The sequence below is a fragment of the Salmo salar genome, chromosome ssa16 (assembly GCF_905237065.1).
Source record: "Salmo salar chromosome ssa16, Ssal_v3.1, whole genome shotgun sequence".
Taxonomy (NCBI): domain Eukaryota; kingdom Metazoa; phylum Chordata; class Actinopteri; order Salmoniformes; family Salmonidae; genus Salmo; species Salmo salar.
The window spans coordinates 4,167,627-4,191,172 of record NC_059457.1 but is presented as its reverse complement, the minus strand read 5'-3'; the positions used below and the strand labels follow the sequence as shown (position 1 = coordinate 4,191,172).

The 23,546-nt window shown below is 40.1% G+C and overlaps 1 protein-coding gene across 11 annotated transcripts in view; it reads left to right on the top strand.

Annotated features, from left to right (window-relative positions):
• The window catches only part of LOC106573061 (CUGBP Elav-like family member 2), a 70,938-nt gene extending 53,927 nt beyond the window's left edge, over nt 1-17,011 (top strand). For 5 of the 11 annotated variants that reach the window (XM_045696861.1, XM_045696868.1, XM_045696870.1 and 2 more), the window contains exons 6-15: nt 33-112; nt 4,583-4,744; nt 5,156-5,219; nt 5,713-5,838; nt 6,203-6,361; nt 6,766-6,942; nt 7,291-7,308; nt 7,804-7,947; nt 9,545-9,719; nt 10,801-17,011. In XM_045696861.1, coding sequence (XP_045552817.1) covers nt 33-112; nt 4,583-4,744; nt 5,156-5,219; nt 5,713-5,838; nt 6,203-6,361; nt 6,766-6,942; nt 7,291-7,308; nt 7,804-7,947; nt 9,545-9,672 — 1,058 coding nt within the window. In that variant the 3' untranslated portion in view covers nt 9,673-9,719; nt 10,801-17,011. The remainder of the gene's footprint in view (nt 1-32; nt 113-4,582; nt 4,745-5,155; nt 5,220-5,712; nt 5,839-6,202; nt 6,362-6,765; nt 6,943-7,290; nt 7,309-7,803; nt 7,948-9,544; nt 9,720-10,800) is intronic. The other 6 variants (XM_045696865.1, XM_045696862.1, XM_045696863.1 and 3 more) reach the window with 6 other exon arrangements.
• Nucleotides 17,012-23,546: the final 6,535 nt, after the last annotated feature.

The window sequence follows — 23,546 nt, the reverse complement described above, 5'->3', positions numbered from 1 at the left end:
CCTCCTCTTGTTCCCTCTCCCCTCCCTTACAGGCTGTGCGTTTATCACATTTTCTACCAGGGCTCAGGCCGCGAATGCAATCAAAACCATGCATCACTCTCAGACTATGGAGGTACTGTACCCCTTAGCACCTATTTCTCATCTCTCCCCTCTCCCTCTATGCAGTCTGCTGCCCCCTTGTGGTTTAAGTGCGAATTGAGAATTGTATCTCACAAGGAAACACATGTTGGTTGATTTTATAGGTTGTCCCAAATCAAGCTTTATTCCCTTTATAGTGCACTACTTTTGACCTTATCTGGTCAAACAGTGCACTATAAAAAGAATAGGGTGCCATTTGGGAAGCAGACGTCATATCACAGAACATTAGTCATACACCAACGCAAAGCATACTTGGCCAATATTATTAGGGTGTTGAAAGACAAAATGAAAGTGTAGTGCTGGTGTTATACTTTGTATTCCATGTTATAGAGAAGCATCTCATTTTATAAGGATAGGACTGCAATGCAAATTAGGCACTACGGAATACATAATTACAGTAATTTCAGCCCAATAATTGAAAGTAGGCTGGTCCTATTATTAACAAATCTTTATGCTTAATGCCTAACTGTGAGTTTGTAACAATTTTAAACAATTTCTGAAATTAGAATAAACTTGTTATAATACTTTATGCAAATTCTATACTTCATATGCTAATTAGTCTGTACGGAAGGGAAAATAATACAGCATGTTAAGCCCATTCATTTACATTTCTGTTAAACTATAAAGCCATGCGTTCATTTATTTATTTATTTTCGCGCTGTTGGCGGGAGGTGCACTTGATTCGGCTGCCCAAGCACCGGGAAGGCAAAGGGTTTCCACTTTGAACCATTTCATATGTCTGAAAGTAGAACTCAGCCTACAATTTCGTGATATCCAATTGGTAGTTAGTCTTGTCCCATTGATGCAACTCCTGTACGGACTCGGGAGAGGCGAAGGTCGAGAGCCATGCGTCCTCCGAAACACAACCCTGCCAAGCCGCACTTCTTGTTGACACATTGCTTGCTTAACCCGGAAGCCAGCCGCACCAATGTGTCGGAGGAAACGCCTTAAAACTGGCAAAAGATATCAGCTTGCAGGCGCCCAGCCCGCCACAAGGAGTCGCTAGAGCGCGATGGGACAAGGACATCCCGGCCAGCCAAACCCTCCCCTAACCCAGATGGCGCTGGGCCAATTGTGCGCTGCCTCATGGGTCTCCTGGTCATGGCCGGCTGTGACACATCCTGGGAATTGAACCCAGGCTGTAGTGACGCCTCAAGCTCTGCGATGCAGTGCCTTAGACCGCTGCGCCACTCGGGAGGCCCGCACATCAAAGATGATACTGTGATATTTCAAAACTTTTTCAAAACCATGACTAGAGACTCAACAAATACTCAAAAACAGCAGTTATTTTCTGTAAGTTCATGTTTAAGTTGTTATTCAGCACTGTCAACACTGCCAACAGCTCGCAGATGCAGTGCGGGTATAGCCTACATGAGGAGATTATTATGGCCAAAAGAGCGAGATTTTTTTTCATTTGTTAAACTGCAGCCAAGCATCGATCATCATGTCACCAGAATAAGACCATCAATATTTATTGGAGAGGAGCATCAAGCTAATCACATTGCACTTTCGCCAGCCTGTGAAGTTCATCATAACTTATTTCATCTGTAGCCTAATAAACTACATGCTTTCCCGACGAGTTGTAGAGGGAGGACCACACAACTTGTAATCGCGTGACTCCAAGTTTACTTTGGTATGATGGTTGTTATATCAATATTTGTAATGGGAAGCATAGAATTAGCGCACATACAACAGATATACCGCTTCTTAGACTTGCTTTCAATGATTGACGGATCTAGAACTCACATTTCTATGTGAATTTAGTCGGGTCGTCCAAGAAGTTAGATATTGGAGCTTTAAGAGGGCACCCATGGAGAGAAACATATTTTCGAATCTATATTTTAGCAGAAGCCTAATGACTCAATAATATCCCACTAATTTTATTTATTTGTGACGTGCCAGTTGCAAAGCGGCAACGCGCCCGGCAATGTGTTAAACCTTACATTACAAAATATTTACCCATGTTGTTTAGCCTACATAGTAAAGCATAGACTACTATATTCAATATACATTAACTGAGATATAGTCCTATATTAGAGCAACTGTATAACCTCTTGCATTACAAAGTATTTATTTACCCATGTTTAACCTGCATAGTAAATCATTACTCCACTCATTATATTGAATAGACTTGAAGTGAACAGAGATAAAGGCTACAGTATTAGAGCAACTGTCTTAGTGGGTCCTTTCACAACGTTGTAGATCAGGCAGCCTCGATTCTCCACTATCGTTTAGGCATTAACTGAGATGTACTGTAGGCATGCGTGTGCTGTATAAGAGTAACTGTCCCACTAAGTCTCTTCAAAACTGGGCTGGTATTCCCGTTGAATCAGTTCAGTGCTCAGGAACTGGAGCGAGAGTAATGAGACTGCTAACAGGTCAGAGGCTCCCTGGGGAAGCAGCCAACCAATCCCTAATTAGGAACCACAGAATAAAACTAGCTCAGCTCTGGGCCTCGGAATTTAGAAGTAGGTCCCAGTAGTGATGGCACCATTTTAGGGTTGCAATTGGAGACATTTCCAGAAATCCCTGTTGGAGTATTCCTTTTCTGCTTCTCCTGAATCCGGGAATCCTCCGATGGCGATTTCTGGAAAACCTGGAGATTTGGGGAAAGTTTCTGGGAATTTGGCAACCCTACTACACCCTTTACAGTCAGTACTAGTGTATTAGTCTTTACTGTATCCCCCTGATGCTATGGGAGGTGCTACTAGTGTATTAGTCTTTACTGTATCCCCCTGATGCTATGGGAGGTTCTACTAGTGTATTAGTCTTTACTGTATCCCCCTGATGCTATGGGAGGTGCTACTAGTGTATTAGTCTTTACTGTATCTCCCTGATGCTATGGGAGGTTCTACTAGTGTATTAGTCTTTACTGTATCTCCCTGATGCTATGGGAGGTTCTACTAGTGTATTAGTCTTTACTGTATCTCCCTGATGCTATGGGAGGTTCTACTAGTGTATTAGTCTTTACTGTATCTCCCTGATGCTATGGGAGGTTCTACTAGTGTATTAGTCTTTACTGTATCTCCCTGATGCTATGGGAGGTTCTACTAGTGTATTAGTCTTTACTGTATCTCCCTGATGCTATGGGAGGTTCTACTAGTGTATTAGTCTTTACTGTATCCCCCTGATGCTATGGGAGGTTCTACTAGTGTATTAGTCTTTACTGTATCTCCCTGATGCTATGGGAGGTTCTACTAGTGTATTAGTCTTTACTGTATCTCCCTGATGCTATGGGAGGTGCTACTAGTGTATTAGTCTTTACTGTATCCCCCTGATGCTATGGGAGGTGCTACTAGTGTATTAGTCTTTACTGTATCCCCTGATGCTATGGGAGGTGCTACTAGTGTATTAGTCTTTACTGTATCTCCCTGATGCTATGGGAGGTTCTACTAGTGTATTAGTCTTTACTGTATCTCCCTGATGCTATGGGAGGTTCTACTAGTGTATTAGTCTTTACTGTATCTCCCTGATGCTATGGGAGGTTCTACTAGTGTATTAGTCTTTACTGTATCCCCCTGATGCTATGGGAGGTGCTACTAGTGTATTAGTCTTTACTGTATCTCCCTGATGCTATGGGAGGTTCTACTAGTGTATTAGTCTTTACTGTATCTCCCTGATGCTATGGGAGGTGCTACTAGTGTATTAGTCTTTACTGTATCCCCCTGATGCTATGGGAGGTGCTACTAGTGTATTAGTCTTTACTGTATCCCCCTGATGCTATGGGAGGTTCTACTAGTGTATTAGTCTTTACTGTATCTCCCTGATGCTATGGGAGGTGCTACTAGTGTAGAAAGTAATTCCCTGTCAAGCCTGTTCCCCTTGTCCGGCTCTCTCCAATTCACAACATTGATACCACATTACGTCTGGTCTGTCCAGTGATATGTCAATATCTGGCTTGTCTGTTTGTTACAGCGGAATACAGTGCTATCCTATGTATGTTTTTTTTTGTAGCTAAATGTCTTATCTCGTTATGTCTTGACTTGGCATACACGTCCTTCCTTGTTTGACTGTCTCTGTTTTATATGTTTCTGTTATGTCCCTCCCATCTGTCTTTGTGTGTGTATTTTGCGTTGACTCTCCTCAGCCTCAGTCCCTCCCAACCGCCCCCCGCCCCAATCCTCCTTTTGAGCCATACCCTCCAGTGTTATAAAGTGTAACTGTCTGTCTTTTTGTTTCTGTCTAAACATTATCCCTTCCTGGTTCTGTCTGTGGAATGTAGCCTGGCTTAGTCGCGCATGACAATGTTCTAATTGTTTATTTCCTATTTTGAATGCAACACTTAAAGAAATACATTTCCCAGATTACCACAGGGCATAGTATACCCTCCACAATGGGTATTCCTGAAAAATGGCCCTGCAGATTCGACTGTTATGATAGTGTCTGTGTTTTCTGATAGTGTGTGTGAAATCTAACTCTCGTTCCTCCCCCTCCCCCACTACAGGGCTGCTCCTCTCCCATGGTGTGTAAGTTTGCGGACACTCAGAGGGACAAAGAGCAGCGGCGTCTGCAGCAGCAGATGGCCCAACAGATGCAGCAGCTCAACAGCGCCTCCACCTGGGGAAACCTGGCAGGGCTGGGAGGCCTCACCCCACAGTACTTGGCAGTAAGTACACTTTAATACACCATAGTACGCCACAGTAACCTGGCAGGGCTGGGAGGCCTCACAGCACAGTACCTGGCAGTAAGTTGAAACCATTGAGATACATATTCATAAATATAGGCTACATGCGTGTTTATCATTGTTGGGAAAGCATGACATTCTGAGAAGTCATACTCTTTCTCAATTAGTTTTTCTCGGGTCCTTGTCGCCTCCCCTCTGTCTCTACATTGGAAGAGAGGTTCCTCGCCTTTTTCTCAAACCGCATTTGAGAAGGTCCCTACCCGCGGACCTTCAATGAGTTTTGAAAAAGAAGGCGAGGAGAGAGGACGTGGGGAATCAAGGAAAGACAAAAATTATTTGGAAAGAGCACAAGTCTCCTTTACTCTGTTCTAGAACTCTCTCTTTCTTTTACAGTTGCTCCAACAGGCGACATCTACCGGTAACCAGAGTAATTTTGGTGGCATGCAGAGGCTAGGAGGTGAGTCACTCATTTTTTTCCTGTCCCTGTTCCCGTCCTCCACAACTCAAACCCACTCTGATAAACATACAACTGTTCATGTAAACAGCCTTCCGTCACGATGCTTTACTCCCACATAGTTTCACAACCACTAAAATCACATTACCGTTGAGTAAGATTGGAACATTAATCAGAGGAGCTATTCTAGGAGACACAAGTCTGCTGGGGACTAATTTATAGGGGTGAAAATCAAGAACCGGTGCAGTGCCTCAAGGCAGTGTGCCAGGGCCACTTCTTTTCCTGTTTATATGTCAATGCTACGAAGTCTTCTTGTTTTTGCCATTTCTTTCTGTATGCGGATGATTCCGCTCTTCTGGTCTCCCATAAGAACGGCTAATGCAGCTCCATTTCCCCCCTCTTGGTTGTCATTGCAAATAAGCATCTGTTCTTAATTGACATACCTGAATAAATAAAGTTGAAATAAAACAATCTCTCTCTCACTCACCTCTTCCAGGTGTGAACCAGCTGCAGCTGCAGAACCTGGCCACGTTAGCTGCTGCTGCCTCTGCAGCCCAGAACTCAGGCGGCGGCTCCAATGCCTTGTCAGCCAACGGCGCTCTTGGTAATCTCTATAACTCAGGTAACTATAGCCCAGTTTCTCTCTCTATAGTCCAGGTAATCTAGCAGTCTGAGGCCAATGTTAGTTTCTCCCTTCATTTTTCGCTCTATAAAAAATGTGCTGCTCACCAAAAAATCCACGGCGCTTAATCTTACGACACAGATTAAACATAGTCCTGGACTATAAACTTTTTGATGGAGATTCCCCATTGAACTTGCTTTTTAGTCCAGGACTAAGATTATGTGTCCCAAAAAAAAAAAAAACACCTATGAGTGCACCTGCTTCTTATTCAGTTGCTTGGCCTGCTCTATCTACTCCATTATACCACGTCTTTGCTAGGTTTAAACGGCACCTGATGGTAACCTCTGACCCCTCTCCTCCCCAGCAGCAGGCCAGACGGTAGGCTCCAGCGCTGGTGCAGCCATGAACACCCTGGCCTCTCTGGGCCTGACCCAGGGCCTCGGCGGGGGCCTGACGGGGGCCTCCATGGGTCTCAACAACCTCAACGCCCTCACTGGGGGTGTCAGCGGTGAGTACTCCAACCGTGAGTACTGCACTAAAAACAATGACTTTTACTACCTTTTCTTCAGCCTTTTTTTTGTTTTTCGGCCTTTCAAAAATCATACCTTAATTCTGTTGATGTTCAAGCTTCTTTACCTGTATGGTAGTCCACATTCATGATTGTCAAATGTTGGATTAAGGGCTGGTTTTACGGATACATTGCCTGGTTTGGACTAAAAAGCATGCTTAGGAGAATATCCATTGAAATAGCTATTTAGTATAGGGCTAGACTAGTGTCATTTTAATCTCAAATGTATGCCAGTCTGTATGGTAGAGAGAACTTTAGGTGTCGAGGACTTTCTGCTGGCTGCTGTATCCAGTTGCATGGATGTAATGTGTATTTTTGAATTGACAAAATAAATGATATCTTTACGTCTACTGTGTTAGGAATGGCGGCTATGAACGGAGGACTGGGGGCCTCGATGGCGAACGGCTCGGGGGCGAGTTCCATGGACGCACTGACTCAGGCCTACTCAGGGATGCAGCAGTACACGGCCTCCGCTCTGCCTTCCCTCTACAGCCAGTCCCTACTGCAGGGAGCAGCCGGCGGGAGCCAGAAGGAGGGTGAGTCTCAGTCCACACACCAGTTAGGCTGCAAATGTTGTCTTGTTAACTTACATTGATTGTGATATATAGTTGCCTTACCTAGCTACCTTAAGTGGAATGCATTGACTGTAAGTCTGCTAAATTACCAAAATGTAATGTAAATATAAATGTTTTGGCCATGTGTGTCTCAACTAGTTTCTTGTAAGCCCAAATGGGCTTTGCAAGTAAAATATGTATGACATTAAAAGAAAATAATCGACTAACCCATAGGGCACAGTGTCACATATTTACTTAGTACCAGTATCTCTCTTTCTCAAAAAACAAATCTAAACCTCCGTCCTCTCCTCTCCTTCATTGCTCCTTCAGCCGGGAGCCAGAGGGAGGGTGAGTCTCAGTCCACACACTAACCACAACGTGGGGTCAGGTAGTATTGGTTTTCTTTCAAATACTTTGAGCATTTGCTTGAGCCTGCCACTAGTGGGAATAAGGTGAGTTGCCCCGGCCTGGAAGCTGATCTTTGGTCAGCTTTGCAGTGGTTAGGATTGGGGGAGGGGAGAAGCTGATCCTAGATCTGCACCTAAGGGGAACTTCACTCCAGGGCCCTCGAGTGCCAGATTGGCAGGCTTTGGTGCTCTTGGGACTATTCCATTGGTTCCAGGCGAGTGCAATCAAGCACAGATTGAGTATTGGAAAGATTTCAAATACAATTTTGAACCCATGTCAGTCTGATGGCCACAGCTGTGCATCATGCCACATGATTCTGTTTCTTGATCGGTCTCTTGATCTGTCTCCTCTCTACCTCTCCTCTTCTCCTCTCCACCCCTCTCTCCTCCCCTGCGATCCTCTCCCCTCTTGCTCTTTCCGCTTTCTCTCCCTCAGGTCCTGAGGGAGCCAACCTGTTCATTTACCACCTGCCCCAGGAGTTTGGAGACCAGGATGTCCTTCAGATGTTCATGCCTTTTGGAAGTGTCGTCTCTGCCAAAGTCTTCATCGACAAACAGACCAATCTGAGCAAGTGCTTCGGTATGTAGTCTAGTCTGCTGCCTCCAAACATGAGAAATAACTGGCTCAATGGCCGCTGGGGTAGAAAGCAGGATCATTAACCAGCTACAGAGCATTCGGAAAGTATTCAGACCCCTTGACTTTTTCCACATTTTGTTACGTTACAGCCTTATTCTAAAATGTATTAAATCGTTTTTTCCCCTCATCAATCTACACACAATATCCCATAATGACAAAGCAAAACTGTTTTTTAGACATTTTTGCTCATTTATAAAAATAAAAATAAACTGAAATTACATTTACATAAGTATTCAGAACTTTTACTCAGTACTTTGTTGAAGCACCTTTGGCAGTGATTACAGCCTCAAGTCTTCTTGGGTATGACGCTACAAGCTTGGCACACCAGTATTTGGGGAGTTTCTCCCATTCTTCTCTGCAGATCCTCTCAAGCTCTGTCAGGTTGGATCGGGAGTGTCCCTTCACAGCTATTTTCAGGTCTCTCCAGAGATGTTAGATCGGGCTCTGTCTGGGCCACTCAAGGACATTCAGAGTCCCGGAGCCACTCCTGTGTTGACTTGGCTGTGTGCTTAGGGTCTTTGTCCTGTTGGAAGGTGAACCTTCACCACAGTCTAAGGTCCTGAGCACTCTGGAGCAGGAGAGTTCCATCTTGGTTTCATCAGACCAGAGAATCTTGTTTAGGTGCCTTTTGGCAAACTCCAAGCGGACTGTCATGTGCCTTTTACTGAGCCACTCTACCATATAAGCCTGATTGGTGGAGTGCTGCAGAGATGGTTGTCCTTCCGGAAGGTTCTCCCATCCCCACAGAGGACCTCTGAGGCTCTGTCAGAGTGACCATGGGGTTCTTGGCCACCTCCCTGACCAAGGCCCTTCTCCCCTGATTGCTCAGTTTGGCTGGGCAGCCAGCTCTAGGAAGAGTCTTGGTGGTTCCAATCTTGTTCCATTTAAGAATGATAGAGGCCACTGTGTTCTTGGAGACATTCAAGCTGCAGAATTTTTTTGGGGTACCCTTCCCAAAATCTGTGCCTCGACACAATCCTGTCTCGGAGCTCTACGGACAATTATTTTGACCTCATGGCTTGGTAGAAACATCTCAAGGAAGAACAATGGAAACAGGATGCATCGGAGCCCAATTTCGAGTCTCATAGCAAAGGGTCTGAATACTTGTGGAAATAAGGTATTTATTTTATGCATTTGCAAACATTTCTAAACCTGTTTTTTGCTTTGTTATTATGGGGTATTGTGTGTAGATTAATGAGGAAAAAGTAGTATTTAATCCATTTTAGAATAAGGTTTTAGCTTAATAAAATGTGGAAAAGGCAAGGGGTCTGAACTTTCTGAATGCACTGTACATTTTGACAAACAGTCATATCGCTTGATTTTCTTTATTAAATAGGGTTGCTGGTTGTCAAACCAATGATACCGTTCCGATTTGAAGTCTATATTTCTGGAAAAGATTAGGAATATTTAGGACTGTTATCTAACTCATTGATCACAGCCCCCTGGTATGTCATGGAAATCTCTGAAGACTTTTTTTTTTTTCCTCATTGTTTTGAGTTTGGTATGTCACTAGCCCTAATTTCCTTCCTCCATTCCTCAGGGTTTGTCAGCTACGACAATCCGGTGTCGGCACAGGCCGCCATCCAGGCCATGAACGGCTTCCAGATCGGCATGAAGAGGCTCAAGGTGCAGCTGAAGCGCTCTAAGAACGACAGCAAACCCTACTGATCTTACCCAGGGCCTTTTTCCCCAGGCTCTATGTTAGCATTACAAGGGTAAGTCTAAGTCTACCCAACCTACGACTAAAGCCAAGGCCATCTGATCACCACAGCAGAGACTTAATTAATAGGGTGGCAGGTAGCCTAGAGGTTAGAGTGTTGGGCCAGTAACCGAAAGGTCGCTGGTTGGAATACCCAAGCCGATAATGTCATAAATCTGCCGATGTGCCCTTGAGCAAGGCACTTAACCCTAATTGGCTCCAGGGGCGCCGTACTACTATCGTGGGTGTCATTCAGACTCACTCCACTGGGGTCTTATTATCTTAAAACTGTTACGTTCTTTACATGTCTATTGTTACTGCATCCATTCCTTTTACAGTTTCATCATGTCATTTTTAAGAGTGGTATAAAGTGTGTTAATTTATGATTATTTATAGCTATCACTAGAGCCAGTGTTCAAAATGGTATTTTGTGTTGTGATATAAAAGAGGGAGCACTAGATTTGATTATTTCTGTACCATTTCATTGTATCTACTTACTAGGTTTAAAATGGACAGGTTGACTAAGGCTCAGACACACCTCATCCTGTCAGACTATCAGAGCTCTTGGGCTTCAGTCTGTTGCATTGATCTGTCACCTCTTAATATGTGAAGCTCTTTCGCTTTTTCTCTCTGCTTCCATCTCTCATTCTTTTTCTTTCTTAGAACCAAGCAATGCCAAGCTGCTGGGGCTACCTCTGCTCACTTCTTTTCATAATTAACTTCTTCCAATCATTCCATCCATCCATGTCTCTCCTGAAGGGACTGACTGGTTAGAGATGGATCACTTTGAGTGCCAAGTGTATGTGCATGTCTGACTGTCTAACATACGTCTAGTGATGTAATTTCCTAATCTGATGATGTCATTTCCTGTATCAAACTGTATTGTTTGTATTGTTTTGTGTGTGTGTGTGTGGGGAAACATCCCCAATTGTCATTATGTTATATGTGGTGATTGGCATTGTTTGTCGTTGTTGGTGCCTCATGGTTGAAAGGTTATTGTGCTGTGGCTAACTTCTTTCTCCCTCTCTGTCTCTCTCTGTCTCTCTCTCTCGCTCTCTCTACCTCTCTCCTTTCGTGTTTTTTCTTCCCTTTTTTAGAAAAAATCTCCATGCCTGTTTGCTCATCGTTAGCCTAGCATGTCCTCATGGTGTTGAAAGCCAACCCAAAACTCCTCCTCTTCCTCCCGGCTACTCCTCATCATCCTCCCACCATTGTTGTCTCTGATGTCTCGCTAAAGCTCGCCTGACCAATAGGCTACCTGACCACACCCCCCCCCCACTGACCTTTGACATATGAAATTTGACCATAGCTCAACCTGATTGGTTGTATCCAAAATGGCACCCTGTATAGTGCACTACTTCTGACCAAAGCCTTTTTGATCAGTGCTAGGTGCTGCACTATATAGGGAATAGGCTGCCATTTTGGATAAGTCCAATTTCTTTCGCATGTAACTTCATTTTTCTCTAGTTTTTCTGTATAAATGTAATGGGAGGGAAGGGAGGGAGGACAAGCAAAATCAATGTGAAATCTTACCTGCGCTTATTTCATTTAAGAGACTATTTAGCAAATGCAGAAAAAAACATTGTTTTAAAAGCCTGTGGGATAGTTTATTCTTTCTTTTTACATTTTGTAATTTGCTTGTTTTTATGTTGTTTCTTTTAACCTCTTCTCTCGGTCTAAAGTTCACTTGAAAGTTTTAATACAGGGACTAGCACAGCACGGTGCTACTTTGTGCCATTAGCAATATGCTGGCTTCTGAAACAACATACTATAAGGCTGTGTCTGAAATGACACCCTATTCCCTATTTAGTGCACAGATTGTTATTCGCCGCCAGAGCTCTAGTCAAAAGTGTAGTGCACTATGTAGGGAAAAGGGTGCCATTTCGGCACCCTAAGACCACTCGACTAGCAAAACAATTTTGAAAACAAGTCTGATTATCAACCAGAATGCCCCTCAGAGCGTTGTTATGGTTTTTCACATTTAATATTCAAGAAGGCATTGTAAAGATTTTCAATTTTCTCGCTAAGGCTGTTGGTGACTTGGTTTTCATTAATGAAAATATAACAGTTTATTTACCTATTTAGCTTTATTCTTTATTCCCCCAAAAAATATTTACGGCACAATTAAAAGGTAGATTTGCTATGACTACCTACATGAACTTTTTAGAACTGATTCACAAATAGACAATCTGTGGTTTAAATGCACACTTAGATTACCTATATTTTATACCATTGAATCTATAGAAGTTTAGGTTAACTTTGGGGTTATTTTGTAGATTATGTTGTAATGTCATCTGCTAGGGTCTAAGTGTTTCAAGTTTTTAAAGAGGATAAAAAAAATAAAAAAATGTTTGCTCGATCAACACAACCTTTCGAAAAATAAATGTCATTACGAGTGGTGATGTAATTCCTACTTAACTTACATGTACAGTGCCTTCAGAAAGTATTCATACCCCTTGACTTATTCCACATTTTGTTAGTCTGAATTCACAATGGATGACTAGATTTTTCTCCCCTCACTCATCTACACACAATGTCCCATAAAGTGACTGTGAAAACATGGTTTCAGAAATTTTGGCACAAATTATTGACAAATTTAAATACAAAAATATATAATTTAAATAAGTATTTGCACCCGATTCAATACTTTGTAGAAGCACCTTTGACAGCGATTACAGCTGTGAGTCTTTCTGGGTAAAGGTGTCCGCATGCTTCCCAGCTGAAACAGTTCAGTGGAGTTTGAATATATTATGACGACATTTTGTGACGTTTTTGTTCGTTTGGACTTCTGTGATGATTTTTTTGGTGATTGGTCAACAGTAGGGATTCTTTAATAAAGTCTTTGTCATTCAACAAGAGACTACTTGTTTTCATGCAAATGTTTTAATTGAAAAATACTGCACGAAACAACTTAGATGTAAAATTGCCCGACTAAAATAAATCTTCATCAAAATGAATTACAGATTTCTTGAGTTATCTTAGATGAATTCTTACTGAGGAAGTGTATACTGACTACGGCGTCTCAAAATAGACTAACCGTACTATTTCCGCTTCTTTCTCGTTTTTCAAGTGAAGGTCATTTAACTAGGCTAGCCGAGTTCGGCTAGGTGCCAGCCTAACTGAAGCATGCAAATTTGACCATTTGTTCTTAAAAAAAAAAAAATTCAAGCTCTGTCAAATTGGTTGTTGATCATTGCTAGACAACCATTTTCAGGTCTTACCGTAGATTTAAGTCAAAACTGTAACTTGGCCACTCCGAAACATTCACTGTCTTCTTGGTAAGCAACTCCAGTGTAGATTTGGCATTGTGTGTGAGGTTGAAAGGTGAATTCATCGGCCAGTGTCTGGTGGAAAGCAGACTGAACCAGGTTATCCTCTAGGATTTAGCCTGTGTTTAGCTCCATTCTGTCTTTTTTTTTTTATCCTGAAAAACTCCTCAGTCCTTAATGATTTACTTTGTGAATTGCTTTGCTAATTTTTTTCAGTATTAATTTAGTGCCTTGTTGCAAACATTATGCATGTTTTGGAATATATTTATTTTTCTGTACAGGCTTCCTTTTCACTCTATCAATTAGTAGGTTAGTATTGTTGCGTAACTACAGTTTTCTCCTATCACAGCCATTAACTGTTTTAAAGTCACCATTGGCCTCATGGGAAAATCCCTGAGCGGTTTCCTTCCTCTCCGGCAACTGAGTTGTGGTGTCTGGGTGTATTGATATACCATACAATGTGTAATTAATAACTTCACCATGCTCAAAGGGATATTCAATGTCTGTTTTTTTTGCCCCATCTACCAATAGGTGCCCTTCTTTGCGAGGCATTGGAAAATCTCCCTGGTCTTTGTGCTGAATCTGTGTTTGTACTTCACTGCTCAATTGAGGGACCTTACAGATAATTGTATGTGTGGGGTACAGAGAGAGCCATTCAAAATTCATGTTAAACACTTTTGCACCCTGAGTCCATGCAACTTATTTTATGAACTTATTTATACTTGCCATAACAAAAGGGTTGAATACTCAGATTTAAAAAAAAAAATGTTTTTATTAATTTGTCAATTTCGAATAACGTTATTCCACTTTGACATTATGGGGTATTGTGGGTAGGCCATGGACCAAGAAAATCTATATTTGAAATTCAAGCTGTAACAAAACAAAATGTGGAAAAAGTCAAAGGGGTGTGAATACTTTCTGAAGTCACTGTATTGTCAGAATTCCTTTATGGATTATTAGCTTTTTTTGGACACATCAGTTAATAGATTGTCATTGTCATCTTGGGGAGTATATAGACTGAATTTGTTTTTGTTTTTTCCTACTTTAAAAAAAGACAACGATTAAAACTTAGTATTAAATTCTTACTTAAGGTACTTGAGAATTTTTGGTGAATTTCTTCTTGATGAGAATTTATTTGATAAATGGATGTTTCAGTTTTTGTTTAGTGTAGATGCCTCGTATCGAAATATAATGTCTCTTAACACAGAAGACAGAGAATGCTTTTTTGTTTAAAGTGCCCATGTGTCAAACTCACACACACAGTATTTTAAGTTCTTACAATATGTGAAGGTGCCCATTTTCACACACACACACACACACACACACACTTTGTTTTGTGACAGTAAAAAACACTCGGAGCCCCTGAACGTGAGCGAGAATTTTTATTTGGTCACTCACACACACATTGAATTTCTTTGTTGGTGATAAGATATTAGTTTATCACACATTAAAAAAGCTATTTTCTATTCAAAACTTACGCACAGTATCTATGTGTTAACACTGCTCAACTCACCCCCACCAAAACAGTGTTGGTTTACAAAAGCATTCCATGGTTCAGCATAAAGTTTACTACTCCAAACAGAAGTGTGTCTTTTATAGGGGTGATAATGGACTAGCCTACTTTCTGTCAGTTGAACTGCGAAGCTGATGGGTCAGCTCAAATCATTTACATTCAGCCCCCCCAAAGAAAGGTTCCCCAAAAAGAAAAATGTGTACCGGGGTCGTATTCACTAGGCACAAAACAGAATCGAGCATGGGAGACTATCTGAACTTGCCCAATAAGATCGGCTTGTTTTCATTTTCCGTTGCAAAACGTTTTGCTACGGTGTGCCCTAATGACTACGACCCAAATGGTTCTAAACAAGGGTTGTCAACTCAGGGTCCTTTGTGTTTGAGATTCAGCTCTGTGTGGAAGATGCAAGCACTGCGTAAGGTGTCTTTCGCAACAGATTTGGGATTAACAAGACACAAAATGCACAATTGTTGCCATTTTAAACACTTTATTTTTTTTTTATCACCACAGATGGCACCAGTTTTAGCTTGGGAGTTCTAGCAGCACTTGTTGAGAGGAGTTTAGAGTTTTGTTTGTTGAATGGGAGTGGTTTATGTCAGTTATTAGCAGAAATGTTAGGGGAAATGTTCACTTTTTTGCTAATCTTTTTGTCTTTGAAGCATGGGTTGGTGGCACTTCCCAGAACTACCAAGGTACTACTAATAAAACAATATTTTGCGTTCAATATGATGGAGCATGTGCTTTTTGCAGTGTGTTTTTATATCCAAATACAATAATCAAAGTGCCATATTATGTCTAGAAACTGCCTACACAGATACTATTAGGCCAAGGTTGTTATTATTAGAGATTGCTGAAGTTAGGTCACGCTCTTTTATTTTTTATTTTGGCATGCTTGTTATTATATTGATACCAGTGTGTCATTAAGGCTAAATCACCCTCTGTTTTTCCCCCCACTTTGTGTCAAGTTATTGGTTCAAATGTAATGTGATGTGTGAATTTTAACACATTGGCAAGTCATTTTTTAAAATTATTATACAAGAAAAACCCGACACTTTCGAAGATAAAATCCCCTTGTTGGTGAGTGACAGAGTTGAGTACTTTAAGGTACGGTCACAGATTATGTATATTATGAATGCTTGTTATTGGGCAAAATGGTAGTGGTTGTATTTTGATTTATTGATTATAATAGAAATATCATTTTTTGCATCAACCAAAACCTGGGAAGTGTGCCATATTATAAACATTGATTTGTCTTTGACAGTTTTCAAAAAATGATTTAGTATGTAGGCTACAACAAACTGATAACTAATGTTAGTTAATATTGAATTGATTATAACAGGTAGTTAGTTCTAAAACTATTGTAAAAAGAAGTGTTACTGAAAATGTTGAAATATAAGCACAATATAAAATCACACATGGGTCAGGGTATAGGAACTTGAGACTCACTTCGGGGGCTTCTGTCACAACCACCATTTTTGGATTGCGTTCCAAATGGCACCCTACTCCCTACATAGTGCACTACTTTTGACCAGGGCCCATGGGGAATAGGGTGCCATATTGGATGTCGTCTCAGTATTTCTGTCACTGCTCACTGCTCTCTCATACTCTGAAGTGCTATTTGACAAAGTATGTGGTAGCTTTGCGTCTCTTAGATATTGTCTTGGTCAACAATCTATCTGTCCTCGTTCTGTACCATTTTTTATTGTCTGATTAATAATTGATATGAATTCTTTGTTCATGTTCTTCTCCACATAAATGATTTGATAGATGTTTGTGTTGTCTTGAGAAAAACCAAAGTCGCGGTGCATCTTGATGTTATCTGATCTGTAAAGCATTATTACAGTAGTGATTTTCTGTTTTAATTAACAAACTTTTTTAAAACTTGGGTGGGATTTGAAAATAACAAAATGACAAAAACAGGCTCTTTCCAATTTCTACAATACTGGTTGTTGATATGTATTTTGTACCAGTGAAGCTTTTTTATATTGGAAATAATTAAAGAAAAAAATCTATATTGGAAAAAAATGTCTGGCCTCTCTATAAGGCCTCGCCTTGAATGTGGGTCCTGAGTTAGGCTTCTTGGTGGTCGTCAATGAGAACAGTTTTGGTAGTATGTTTTATTTCTTAAAATAACCTTAATTTTGATTTCATTAACTTGCTCTCTACATGTTCCTCACTTTGTTATTCACTTTTTTTTGGGGGGGGGTCCTCTAAAATTGTGGTAAGTTTCATGTTAGTAGTATTGTGCTCTGTCCACATGGTTATTATAAATGACCATCCGGATTGATTATAGGCAACTTGTGTGGATGGATAAATAAATGTATTAGTTTAATAGAAAGTTAATTATTTGTTGTTTTAGTTCTGGGCTTTTTGCTTTTTACCTGTGTCGTTAGATTTTTCTGTTTTTACCATAGAATGAGTGGTGTGTAGTTGGAAAGCCAAGTCGATGTTTTATTTGGTAAATGTTTGTTCATGTGTGGTGTTTCTTTGCCTCTGTCTCCAAAATTAAACCATTTTCCCCTAATATTGAATGTGTCTTTGTCTGTTGTGTAGTCCCAGTACCTGTCCAGTGTTGTGAAGACATTTACAAACTCCCCAGTGTCTGTCTCCCTAACTTGTTTCTCTCCATTGTCGTTCTCTTTGCTTATTTATTTTCTTTCAAGCAATCAATAGCTGATATAATTTGAGGTTATTGGTATATTGATTTTCTAATATACAGTAGCCTAATTGCATACCATGGATTTGGGGGTTGTAATGAAAGAAGCTGCTATAGTTTATGGATGAAAGGTTTACTAGTATATTAATTGTCTAATATACAGAAGCCTATATACACATTAGTGTTTTGCAGGTTGTGAGTGTGTGATTCGTTTTGTGTTCTGATTTTGATCAAAAGAAGCACCACCGGTAGCGTAAGTACTCTGTCTGAAAAGGAACATTGCATTCTAACACTGCAGGTTCAGATTTGGGACCGGTTCTGAGGATGCCACCAAATGTCTTGGTGTCAAGATGTTTACTAGCAACTGAACTGCAAGAACATCAGTGTAAGTACTACTGATGGCCAGGAACAGCTGAAGTACCCTTTGCCACACTATTGAAAAAGGTTATTGTGTTTATACATCATTGGACTCTGCTTAGAAAGACTGAGGCAAAATAAGCTGCAGTGGCACCATCTAGTGCTCACTAGTGTAACTACATTTCATATACAGTATTAATTGATGCAAGAATCATAACGACATGCTACTGAATAAGAGGACCAGTTGATCTGTTATCGCGTAGAAAACCCAGACGCTCATTGTTTTTCATAATTATAAAAAGTATCGTTTCTAATTACTTGACTTATCAATGCGTTATATAGTGCATTTCTGAGGGGATAGGTCTAATCATCGTCAGTCTTTTAGAACAGAACATGCAAAACTGAAACTACCTCAAATCGGAGTAATTTGAGGTTGTTTCAAAGCATTTTCATTCTGGTTAAATGTATAACCAATACACTTTTCCCATACATTTCAATCATAAAAAGGGCATTGCTGGCCAAATATCTGCGTTTCTACTGTGGTCCTATTACTGCAATATGTGCTTGCGTCTACGCGCATGTCCGTGACTGCATGCGAAAGTGGCCTTGGGCAAAATGGACGTGCACGACGGAGACACGTGTTGCGCATAATCTAGGCGGTAAATCATATGTGATAAGCACGAACGTGAAAGTTATACACTACACTCTACAGACTACAAATGCCCCTTGATATATTCAACATGAAGCTATCGAGTCACATGTGGGATTCGATTAATGCCACGGACCTATACCCCTGGTGAACCTGGTTAGGTAGAGTAACCACATTTAAAATACACAAATGCGGGACAACTGCAGTGGTGTAAAAAAGCTCTCAATTGTCATACTTGAGTAACAGTAAAGATATGACTCAAGTGAAAGTCACCAAGTAAAATACTACTTGAGTAAAAGTTTTAAAGTATTTGGTTTTAAATAGACTTAAGTATCAAAAGTAAACGTAAAAGTTTAAAACTCCTTATATTAAGCAAACCAGACGGCAACATTTTCTTGTTTGTTTTTATCTACAGATAGCCAGGGGCATGCTCCAACACTGACATAATTTACAAACGAAGCATTTGTGTTTAGTGAGTCTGCCAGATCAGAGGCCGTAGGGATGACCAGGGATGTTCTCTTGATAAGTGTGTGAATTTGACAATTTTCCTTTCAAAATGTAATGAGTACTTTTGGGTGTCAGCGAAAATGTATGGAGAAAGATGCACATTATTTTCTTTAGGAATGTAGTGAAGTAAAAGTGAACAAAAATATAAATAGTGAAGTACAGATCCCCCCCCCAAAACGACTTAAATAAAATACTTTAAAGTACTACTTAAGTACTTTCCACCACTGGACAATGGGAAGATTTTGAGGGACATTCGAAGTATAGTGTAGCCAACACATGAATATTAAAGCACACGTAACCTACTCTTTTTATGCCTCCTGCAAAATTTGGGGATCTAGAAACGAGAGACCACTTGTGTGGCTGTTTTATGAAAATCTGGGAATATGTGGCCAATGAAACATTTCTGGTTGGTCTGGAGAATGTTATGGAGAGCTCTTCATTAGACGTACACGTTTTGAAATTACTGGTAGTTAACTGTCCTCTCCAAGTTTAGCTGGAATTGAGCCTAACAGGATTTGACAAATGTGATTGGTATGACATTGGCCTACGTTTCTTGAGCTGCGCGGAATATGAGATCTCAACAATGATTGGAGAAATGCTTAACATCACCAGCGCCACATCCTTATATAATATATTGTCATAAATGCAACGTGACTGCAAAATATACGTTGGAATGTCAATTCTCATAAAATGAAAATGAAAATGAATACGAAGTCTGACTGAAATACTGAACAAATCAACCTTTTTTCCAAATTGGTTGTGTTTTAATTTATTGATAAAATGCGGGACATAATTGTTAGGTTGAGGGACAAAGCGCCAAAACGCTTTACTGTCCCGCACAATCCGGGCCATGTGGTCACCCTAAATCTGGGGGAATTAGCCGGGTATACAGGGTTGCCAGGTCAATAAAATTATAGCCCAATTATCACTCAAAACAGACACAAAAGACCTGAAAACTCACCCAATTTTCTTTTCACAGTGGCGACCACCACTGTTTTGAGACTCACATTTCTTGCATGTTACTTTGGCTTTAATACATGTTTGCAAACAATGTAAATATATATATATATATATATATATATATATATATATATCATTGAGTTAATAAAGCTGCATACAAACATGGTCTCTTTTTTGTTTTCTTGAGTAAGGCAGCTCCAAAATGCAGGTGTTTCAGTTTAGCTCAGTGCTTTCTGTGGTGGTGGGGCAAGCCAGCAGAAAATGCGGAGTGTTGCGCCGTGATTGGCTCAGTGTTCTGTCACTCATGGGGACCCTAGGTCACCGCCAAGTCTAAGGGTAGAGCTAGAAAATTCTATCCCCTTGGGTGCTGCCATAGAGTTACATTAGAAAATGTAAGGCTCAATGTCATTGGCCACAGATAAAATTACGTCAAAACACATTATATGTACAGTAGCTTTGATTGGACTGATCATGTCAACATCATACTTTCAAAATCTTAGCTAGAAGTCATCATCATGAATCAAGTCTACAATCTACTGACAAATCCTTTTTAATCCTTGTCATATGAAGAGAAATAATGAAGAGAAATTATAGATAAAACGTATCAGTGCTCATCGGCCATTGGACATAAACATTACACAACAAGTTGGAAATCGCAAATTCTACAATGAGTGGTTTGGAAGGAATCAGCGGCTAACTGCAAGCATTGCAAAGCAATCACTAGCCTGCTATTCAGTGGAGTGGCTGTGTGGACCCAAATCTGGGATTAAGTGGCTCTTTTCCAAATTTTAAATGATAAACATTCAACATTGACCATGCTGTCAATGAAGCATGATATGTGCCATGCTCAAAACAACTATGAACTCGTAACCGGCGAAAACTTGACTTCAGTGAGTTCAAGACAACTGGGAAGTTGGGAATAAGTGAGCGCTGACTGTGAAAATACTCCAACTCAGAATTGTAAATCCGGCCTCTTTCTAGAGCTACGACCTGAAGATCAATGACATCATCATGATTCGATCTTGTTTTTTTCAGAGTTCCCATTTGTTTTGAAGCACCATAAATCCATTGAATGCCAGACTTTGATGACAAAATTTGCCCACAAAGGACCGCAGCGCCACCTTCCTGTTCAAGTGAGCACAGCACAACAAGGTGAGTCCAAAAATGTATTGTATGCTGCTGCATAAATTATGTAATATGCCAGGGAGATATGTACAGTATACTGTAGCTAAGAAAGTAATACTAAGTGTATGTTGTGTAGTAAGATGTAGTAGCCTATGTGCCTCACCCTAATAATTTGGTCTATTTACCCCTCTTAACTTCGCCTACCGTTCCGACTTGGTGGTGCACATGTAGCCTATAACCTGTTTTAGAGAAATGTAATCATCTAATATTGTAAGAGCTTTCATTGTCTGCTTATATGCCCCCTTTATTTATCCTACGATTCTGACTTGGTGTACAGGGAGAATACTGTAAGAACGGCCCATGTTCTGAATTCTGTCGATGTACATTTCGAAAGTGCTAAACAAATAGTTATATTGACTACGTCCATCCTAGCTCGCTCATTAATGTCTTAATCAAAATTATGGATTGCCTCTTATCCACTTGTCCCCCCCTTATGCCATAGTTTGTACATCTCAATTGTCAGTAGAAACCACATTTGTTTAAGCAAGTCAGACATATTAGCTATGTTTTTTAAGGCTGAATAAACTGTTTCGCTGCCAGACAAGGCTCAGCTGATAGCCAGGTGTAGCAGTGGTAAGATGTTGGGACTGCTGTTGGGACAGCTTTAAGTAGGCCCTAACAGTTTGTGGGCACTGTTTGTCACTGTTATAGTGCAATTATCTGTATTGTTTAGTGTTGTGTTGTGTAGTGGCTTTGCTGGCATGCATCCCACTTTTTTATTTCCCCCCCCACCAAGATTTACATGCTAAAATTTCCATTGGTCATATCTATACAATAAACCCTTTTTCCATAACCGTATCAAGCCAAGTAATAAGGGATATCATAGTAACTTGTAATAAAGTTAGAAGCTAAATTTGGGTTTCCTCAAAATAATAATTATTGCAAGCTATGACATGGTGTAATAAAGGAATTTGAATGTGGCAAGAGAAAAGATTATTCGCCCTTATTAAACTCACCAGATCATTTTCCATCAATGGATGTCAATTTAACTATGATTAAGCAATAAGGTACAGATGGTATGGTATATGGCCAATATACCACGGATAAAGGCTGTTCTTAAGCTTCACGCAACGCAGAGTGCATGGATACAGCGGTTAGTCGTGGTATGTTGGCCATTTACCGCAAAACCCCTGGGTGCCTTAATGCTATTATAAACTGGTTACCAACGTAATTAGAACAGCAAAAAGTCATGTTTTGTCATACCTATGGTATATGGTTTGATTTACCACGGATTTCAGCCAATCAGCATTCAGGGCTCGAACCAGGTTTGATTGTAAATAAATCCTGTGTGCATATTCATAACTATAGATAAATCCGACAGGAGAGTTGTATTGGCTACTGAGGATGGGGTTATAATTTCAATCATTCAATTAAATATTAATAATATATATATACAGTGGGGTAAAGTATTTAAGTAAAAATACTTTCAAGTACTACTTAAGTAGTTTTGGGGGGTATCTGTACCTTACTTTACTATTTATTTTTTCGACAACCTTTACTTCACTACATTCCTATAGAAAATAATGCACTTTTTACTACATACATTTTCCCTGGCACCCAAAAGTACTTAAGTTAGTTAAATATATTTAAAACCAAATACTTTTACTTAAGTAGTATTTTACTGGGTGATTTTCACTTTTACTTGAGTCATTTTCTATTAAGGTGTCTTTACTTTACTTAAGTATGACAATTGTGTACGCGCCAGTGCGCACATAGTTGTTTTCCATTGCGTTTTCTTGATATGCATCAGTTCCAGCGTATTAATATGTTTTATGAAAAAAGTTTGGAAATTGACATTATGGAGACACCTATCTAAATAACCTTCCTACAACTGGTAAAAAGTTATATTTTTCTTCTCACTCGCTTACTCCTCAACATCTTTCCTCACTGCCTGACAGTTAGCAGCAGGCCACAGTTAAATATATATATATATATTTCAATATTTTTTTATAGAAATGCCATGGCGTGCGAGGTGCAATTTAGAAATAGCCTAAAAAACCCGAAACCAATACATTTTCACCTGCGACATCGTTTCCAAAGAAGCCCAATTTTGCATGAAAACTGCGGGTATTGGCGTCGCATGCTTCCCAGAAGAAAGAGTTCGTTCATATGTCGACATTTTGTGACTTTATTGTTCGTTTTGTACTATGTTCGTTTTTTTTCGGCCATTCGGCACACGACATTTTTTCTCGAGGCAAGCGGAAGTAAGTAGACGAAGTCTACGCCCTTTCGTCGGTGATTGGTCAACAGTAGGGATTCTTAAATAAAGTATTTGTTGTCATTAAACGAGATGACTCGTTTTCATGCACATTTTTTTATTGAGAAAGCTACTGCACCAAACATCTTAGATTTAAAATTGCGTGACTAATATCTCCTCGGCAAAAACGTCAAAATCGTTGACAGATTTCTTTTTTCATAAAACATATTAATAAGCTGGAACTGATGCATATCAAGAAAACGCAATGGAAAACAACTATGTGCGCACTGGAGCGTACACAATTGTCATACTTAAGTAAAGTAAAGACACCTTAATAGAAAATGACTCAAGTAAAAGTGAAAGTTTAGCTTGTAAAATTACAGCTTTTTTTTTCGTTTTTCAAGCGAAGGTCATTTAAGTTTGCTTTTCTTTATTATTATAAAAACGCATATAGCCTATCGCTTTACCTAAACTACTTTGAACATTGTAACATAATACATTATTATATTATAGTTTATAGAATATACATGCCTTGGGTTTCTTAAAGAGT